At 44.2% G+C, this 8,197-nt stretch overlaps 1 protein-coding gene across 1 annotated transcript in view; it reads left to right on the top strand.

Annotated features, from left to right (window-relative positions):
- Positions 1 to 5,474: 5,474 nt before the first annotated feature.
- Positions 5,475 to 8,197, top strand: part of LOC144166818 (uncharacterized) — a 63,258-nt gene continuing 60,535 nt past the window's right edge. The window contains exon 1 of the mRNA XM_077696308.1: positions 5,475 to 5,577. Coding sequence (XP_077552434.1) covers positions 5,508 to 5,577 — 70 coding nt within the window. The 5' untranslated portion in view covers positions 5,475 to 5,507. The remainder of the gene's footprint in view (positions 5,578 to 8,197) is intronic.

The raw sequence follows: 8,197 nt of genomic DNA, 5'->3' as shown, positions 1-8,197 counted from the left end.
GGTGAATGAGTCTGGCGGCATGTCCTGCCACAGGCGGTTGCGAGTTGAGTGTCCACCGTGGCTGTGGAAGGCACCATGTGCATTCGGATGCCTTGGTGGCACCGGGCACCTACCGGTAAAATAGGTACGACCAACTCCCCGGCCTGGCACTCGGCCCTTGTGTGGGATTACAACACTTCGGAAGTTCACCCGGCTTGCACGGGAAATCGCCCCTATGGAAAGGGGCGGCTGCAAAAACGCTTTATTTTTCAAGTTGAAAAGAAACCTAAACATTACCAAACAACATTAGCCAACAATAGACTAAAATGTAATTGACGGTAAGATATTGACGCTCGTCGTGATATACGAGAAGTAAATGAAGTCACCTCGCAGGACAATATTATGCGCAGGAGTCCTTGAACAAGGGATCTTACTGGGTGCAAGATGATCTAATTTGAATGATTGTGGGGTTTAACGCGCCGACGATAAACATGGGACGAGGCACTCCATAGTGGAGGGCGCGGGATTAATATTGACCACTTGGGAATTTTCAACGTGCGCCGAAATCTCGAACGCAAAGATGATTCGATTTTAGCCTCCATCAAAAAAGCGGCCGCCGCGGCCGGGAATAGAACTTTCAGCCTGATGCGCAGTGTATAAAAGCCGAAATCTTGTGTTTTGACAGGGTGGATTACCGAGGAGTCAGCGCAATAAAACACGAAGGTTCGCCGCTTGCTGGCGTTGTAACATTCTGCAAAAGTTGACGCTACCTTCAAGACCGTCTTACTGGCTATTAGTCGTTATTCGCGTATGTAATGCAGCTACTTGGAGATATGCCATGAGTGTTATGCACACATGCAAGAACTGAAAATGAAATGTATGAGAAAAATGCTTACGGCTTAGCTCAGATAACCAAACAACGCAAAAGCTTGGCTTAATCTTAATGAGCCTTTTTTTCACTTGGTTAACCTTTGATGTAGCTGTATTACCGACCATGGCTGAAAGCCGTTTGTTCCAGCGCAACGCCCACACGAGGAGGCCCGGCCTCGCTTTTATTCTCGGTGAACGTGGCGTTCCTCTTTTACGGCGAACGCGGCGCAAGATGAGTCACATAGCCCGAGACGACCCAGCGGCGCATGCGTGGGAGGCTGCGGGTTTGGTCGGCTGCCGATCAGCTCAGCGGCCGCTCCGGTCGCGGCCGCCGCAGCTACGTGCGCAGAACGAACCGAAAACGGGGCCTTGGGCGCAGCGCCGACAGCAGGCCCGGCGAATGACGGGATTTGCTTCGAGGGGTGTGTCACGGGGGTGTGTCTCCGGTCAAAATGTTAACTTGCGCATCCTCTCAGAGTAGTAAGCTTGGCGAAAGTAGTAAAGCTTGGCTTTAATAAGGAATTTGCTATAAATAATTTGCGTATGGAGCGGGCAAAGCATGCTTTTTGAGGATTTTGAATAGTCTAGTAAGATTTTGTTTAGACTATTGTGTGGTGAACAGCTCAAAGTCTTTCAAAGTACCCTCCATTAAAAATCACCCATGTGGTAATATTTTAAATGACATATGTCTGCTAAAAACTTGTTCTTAAACCGTCCGTCAATTCCCAGACCTTTCTCATTTAAAGTCAGCCTGCAAGCTGAAAAATTAGGGATCTCATTCCAAGAAACTTAGAAAACCGCATTGGAGATATTGTTGCTCTCTGTGACTTGGCCTCAATTGCGTGTTGACCCGCCGCGGTGGCTCAGTGGCTAAGGTGTTGTGCTGCTGAGCACGAGGTCGCGGGTTCGATTCCCGGCCGCGGCGGCCGCTTTTCTGATGGAGGCGAAAAGCAAAAACGCCCGTGTGTGCGAGATTTCGGCGCACGTTAAAGATCCCCAGGTGGTCAAAATTAATCCGGAGCCCTCCACTACGGCGCGCCTCATCGGCTGCGTTGCGTCGGCGCGTTAAACCCTATAATCAATCAATCAATCAATCAATCAATCAATCAATCAATCAATCAATCAATCAATCAATCAATCAATCAATCAATCAATCAATCAATCAATCAATTGCTTCTGACGTGTAATTTAAAAATTGTAGCAAAAATAATGCTCTCAGAGAAGTGATTTTACGTTTACTGTATTTACAGGACAAGTACCCGCACAATTGCTTCTACACAGATGCCTCAAATTCTGCTTCCGCTGTGTCATGCACCGCTAACGTGCCAAACTTTAACCGCGCAAAAACAATGAACATTAACACCAGAATTTCTACGGGGGAAGCGCATGGAATTTTGCTTGCAATAACCCACTTGATGAAAACCAAAGCACAGCAATCAATTGTTTTTACAGACTATGGGAGCGTTGTCACAGCGTTGAAGGCAGGAAGAGGTAGTAGAATCATGGTTCTAAATAATTTAATCAAATCGACGGTGTTGGCCTAGTCTGACAACATCCAAGTAATAGTTTGCTCGGTGCCTGGGCACAGTGAAATTCTGGGAAATGAAATTGCTGATAGATTGGCTAGTAAGGCCGCACTCCGAAGTGGCATAGAAAAATCGCAGGTTCCACACCAGGACACGAAGCCATTTCTACAAAGAAAACTCCGGCAACGGTGGCAACAGGAATGGGACGAACAAATCCTTAACAAATTACATTTAATAAAGCCACAGTTGGGTCAATATACTACAGAAAAACGAAACATATTTACTGAAATATCTATGCACAAACTGAGAATTGGCCACACGTATGGTACTCATTCTTGCCTATTAAAAAGCACACAATATCCAATATGCAACAGATGTGGAGGACGGCTCTCGCCATATCTTAATTGAATGTTGAGGATTTGAGGACGCTAGACGGCGTCACTTACCGAGATTTGTAGATATGCCACACCCCTACACTTTCCGCTATTTTTAGCAGGTAAATTTGTATCCAACGAATCGCGTTTTAACTTACGTTCAAGATATTGGATTTTTAAAACTTATTACCTACTGCGCGCAATTTCAAGATGGTATACGTCAGAATATTTACGTTTTTTGACAACGTTTTACACGGGGGCCTTTTACACCCCCATAGCAATGATTTACTTTTTGGCCCTCTCACGTCCTTTCAAATTGTGTTGCTGACTGAAAGACCATTCACTCTGACATGGCGCCGTTTGACCTAACTATATTTCGCCCATTTTAAAGAATATATAAATAAGTAACGGAAGTTTAAAGACGCATGAGCACAGACTGAAATTTCATGAACGTGTCCCCTATCCTTACATTGATTGGCAGTTAATTTACTTCCATTATTCTAACGAAGTAGTTGACATATTTTGTAAACTGGTGGCAGTTCGGTTTAAGAGGGTTTTTATTAGTTCTGAAGTTTACGACCCTAATAATAATAGCGCAGCAGGCCCTGACGAAATCAAGGGTGGACCAATAAAAGCCGTAGCTTCTCTTATTGCAGCACCATTTAGCCATGTATGCAATTGTATACTTCGCGACGGAGTGTTTCCAGATGAACTCAAGGTTGCCCGTGTGACGGTTCTTCACAAAGGTGGTCCAAAAGATGATTTAAATAATTATCGTCCAATTTCGATTCTTAACGTTTTTTCCAAAATTATAGAACGAGTAATTTTTACCCGAATAAATGGATACTTAGAAAGTTTGCAAGTCATAGCTCCTCAACAATTTGGTTTCCGAAAGAAAAAGTCGACTAAGTTAGCGTTATTAGGAGTTAAGGAAAAGCTGATAGAAAACATTGAGAATAAACTGTATACGGTGGGACTTTTCCTTGATATACGGAAGGCGTTCGACTCCGTAAAACACGACATCTTATTGGACAAGATAGGTCCATACGGCATTAGAGGAGTTGCACAAAAACTAATGAAAAGCTATTTGACAGATCATAAGCAGTTTGTATTGCTAGGTGCCACGTCGTCCGATTTTCGTTCGATACAAGTGGGAGTACCCCAAGGATCGATACTCGGTCCTCTCCTTTTCTTGCTTTATATTAATGATATTCCCAATATTCCCAACAGAAAATTTTCAACTTTGCTTCCGCAATAACGTAATTCAATACACTAACACTAATAAATTTTTAGGAGTGTTTTTAACGAATATTTATCCTGGAATCAACATATCGATCATATAAAAATAAAATTGTCACGCATAATAGGCGCATTGTGGAAGGTAAGGAACCAAATTCCTGCGAGGTTTAGAACCAGTATATATTCTGCCATGATTCAGTCACATTTGCAGTATTGTCTACTAATTTGGGGCACTACAACAGATTCCAATTTGCGTGCACTGTTTCAACTTCAAAAAAGATCTATTAGAGCATTAGAAAACTTAAGATATACGGATAGTGTTGGAGATGTTTGCGCCAAATATGGTATGATCGATGTGTTCCAGCTTCACAAGCGCAAGCGTGCGATGTACATGTATTCACATATAAAGGAAAGTCGGGAGGAGTTTGAACATGTATATCTAACCAGAAATCAGTTTTTCGAATTTAGAACTAGTAAGTACAAAACGCCGAAGATCCGAACCAATTACGGCTTTCAATGTTTACACCACCTAATTCCTAGCCTCTTGAATAAAAATAAGGACTTAATGGACATAATTGATCAGAGCCCATCTCTTAGTTGCTTCAAGAAATCCTTGACTTCGTTTGTATTTTCCGTGTGATGCTGTCTGCTTACGTTTTTGTTTTGCAATGTAACCGCGGTTTTGTATATCATATACGTTTTTTTTTCTATATATAATCCCTAGTACCTATTCATACTGCGTGTACTTTTTCTGTGTTTCTATTGTAGTTGAGCTTGTTTCTGTTTCCCTGCTATGCAGAATGCTTGGAGTCAGGAACCCAGACAGGTGAAGTTTGGCACCTTTTGTTCCTGTTCCTTTAGTTTGCTGTATGTAAGAAAGTGAGAATGCTAATTAAAAATAGCACCGAAAATGAAGGGCTGAAATATACCGACGCGCAACTCTAGGGAAATAATAGGCAGTCTACTCCTTTTTATTTGGACTACCTCTTCCAGAGCAATAGTTTAATGACTGTACAACGTAAGCCATAACAACGGCCTTCAAGAATTTGGGCGCCTGTTTAAGCAGCAGTGCATGCGAGTATTCGATAAACTAATATTTACCCAGCTAAGGCCGAGCTAAAGTTTATAATTCTTATTAAGCCACTGTGCACGCGGGCGCGCCCGCGTGCACACTCACATACACACACACATACACACATACACACACGCACAAACACACGCACGCGCACACGCATGCACACTCACATACACACACGCACGCGCACACGCATGCACACTCACATACACACACACACACACACACACACACAGACAAACTTTCTCTCTCTCTCTCACACACACAAAAGCACGCAAGCACTCACGCACAGACGCTGGGATGAAGAGATTGTTGGAATGAAGAGATAAGACACAATTAACTGATCCCGACGGCACTCAGGCAAGCAAACGAGTTGGCCGGATAGTGACAAGGCCATCTACTCTTGTTCGCAGGGAGGGCGAGCAGAACTGGTCGTGGAAACTCATGGTCGCGCTCGCCATTGTCATCGTAGCCCTCCTGACCGTCGGGGCGTCTATCGTCCTGCTTCAGACGGGTATGACGGTTTCTCGTTGTTCTCGTCGCTGGCACAGCTTGGCTGGTCCAGTGTGCTGCGTTGGTTCAAATATTTATTCATTTGTTTGCTTACTCGGTTATTTATTTATTTATTTATTTATTTATTTATTTATTTATTTATTTATTTATTTATTTATTTATTTATTTATTTATTTATTTATTTATTTATTTATTTATCCTCTGGGAAGCAGCTTGTGGTACGCTTTTTGACATTTTTGCGCACTCGCATGCGCATCTGGGCACGAGTCTGTGCCCTCAACACGTTAGACAAGGACCTACACGAATACGGCAACAGATGGAAGCGCCTGGAAAATGCGCGCGAAACAAGTTGCTTGCGAAGCCGCGAAACCTCCGCGCTTAAGACTTTCGACTGTGGATGTGGACTGTTATACCGCAATAAGCGATAACAGCTTAATACGCACGCGCGCAACAATTCGCAGACCCATTCACCCACGAGGGAAGGCTGGAACAACAGTTTTGCACTCGAAACAAGGCAAGCTTTATGGTTTATGGTTAAGTGTTTACATGACGTTTAGATGTTTTCTGGGACAGCTGGGTTTACTCCGTATTGCCAGCGACATTTGACTTACAAAGTACGGGGCACCACTTATAATTGCCGTGGTCCCAATAGCTCCACCCTTTGCTTCTTCCGGTGTTTCCCATCATGAACAAAACATCCGCTTAAGTGGCAATGCCCTCAGTGTAAAAACCCTTAAAGAGATTTATGGCGGTGGCTGGAGCCCAAGAATGTGCCACCTCACTCATAACAACCGTCCCTTGGCGCCTATAAATGCAGCGCTGCGTGGCCATTAATTGCGTGTCACTTGCACGAATCGCCTGTTGTAAGAGAGGACCGAAACATCAATAGTTTCTGCCTTGCTGAGGCTAAAGAAATTAATAATATAGTAAGGGATTGTGAGAAAGCCCTCGATCGCTCCATTTCGAAAATTCACTTGCTGTACAGATATAAGAGCAGCGAGTAAAGCAAAGGGCTTTTTTCCCGAGTATTTTCTTTAATTTTTGCTAATCTGCAGTAATCCAGTTAATTTCTGCCAAAGTTGGTCAATCCACAGAGTAACAGTTTTCTCTACACCATCTGAAAACGTGGGATCCACAAACCTTTTTTTTTGGAGCCATTTACTGAAGGACAGTTGAGAATGCAGAACTATCCTCTTTCTCTCTTCAAAGTCGTAAACTATTTGGCAAGGCAGAGCTCTTGTGAACACAGAACTGTGCTGTAACAGACGTACAAGGCAACCGGAATACCAGTGCTTAGCTTAAGAGAACACTGAAATGAATTTTCCAAGATTCTGTTTTTGTTTGCATTGCATAGATTCGCTCAAATGAACGCACTTTTCCTCGTTTATCCGGTAGATAAAGCGCTATTTAATTTATAAAGCCTCAAAGAAGAAATAATGACATCTGACTTTTGCGGCGGCCACAACTAACAGAAGTGAGGCGCATACGAGATGCGATGTGATAGGACGTTATCCCCGGTTAGAGTTCAAACCAGGTTCGGTTTCGATTCTGTGAAACAACATGCTTGACATTCGACGTTATCGTTGGTTGGGATGCTGGATATCTCAGTACTCGGCACACCGCGCTTCTGCCATGTTGTCGGCTGTAAAATGCGCCAGATAAGCCTGACAGTACGGCTTGGAACCGTATACCGATCATGCACAACCCGAGGTGTACGCAGTGGATGCTCGCTCTTCGCGTTACTGCATAAGCTCAAATGCGATGCGATTTGCCCCCCAAGGTTGGGGCTTGCCTGGCTTGTGCCTGTTTCGTAAGATGGGTGTTCGCACCAGGACACCAGTCGGCTGTTTAGGCCCCGCGCGCGCAAGCAGTCGGCGTTTATGGCAACACCACGCCAACGAGAACTCGCCGGCGCGTCAGTGTCAGTACGCACGCGTTCTGCGAACTCGCTCGTGGAGCTATAAACGTTACAGCGCAAAAATGGTAAATTCAGTATAGAAAACATTACGGCTGAACAATAAATTAGCCTAACAAACACGCACTATCGGGGATTAGAACTTGCGATTTTCAAAACAATGTACTTAATGCTCTAGACCAGCGCTGTCAGGAACGGAAAGTATACATTATACAGCCTGTTTGCATTTTTGTATAGTTTTAACTTCCTAAGAAGCTTAGATGACTGTTGTTTGGATAACGCTCGTCGAGTAAGCAACCCCAAAATTCTCAAAACTCGTGTCTAGCCACTGCATTTTGTACTCAGAAAAGCAATCGCAAATGTGTGGTCGTTGATCTGACTGCTCGGCTAGTTCACCCAGCGCAAAAAGTGCTTTCTGCAACTTAGGTTTACGCTGTACGATAAAAGTTTCGGTTGGTTTTAATTCTGTAGTACCTATAGCACCTCGCTGGCTCTTCCCCCGCCTTTAATTGACCTTATATTTTCCTACTAGCGTACCAGTCAGCGAAGCATCGCCTGTGCGCTTGTGTGTAGCGTCTTGTGCTGAGAGGGTGGTAGAGTCTACAAACTAAGATAAAAAAATTACAAGCACTGAGTGGACGAATTGCGACGACCCGCCTGCGGCCGGCCGACCAAACGCTGCGCCGACTGATTCTGTCGGAGGGTC

Source organism: Haemaphysalis longicornis, unplaced genomic scaffold, assembly GCF_048455015.1.
Source record: "Haemaphysalis longicornis isolate Haplotype H1 unplaced genomic scaffold, Haemaphysalis longicornis Haplotype H1 scaffold_19, whole genome shotgun sequence".
NCBI lineage: Eukaryota > Metazoa > Arthropoda > Arachnida > Ixodida > Ixodidae > Haemaphysalis > Haemaphysalis longicornis.
The sequence above is the reverse complement of the archived record's forward strand: the minus strand, read 5'-3'. Positions and strand labels throughout refer to the sequence as shown.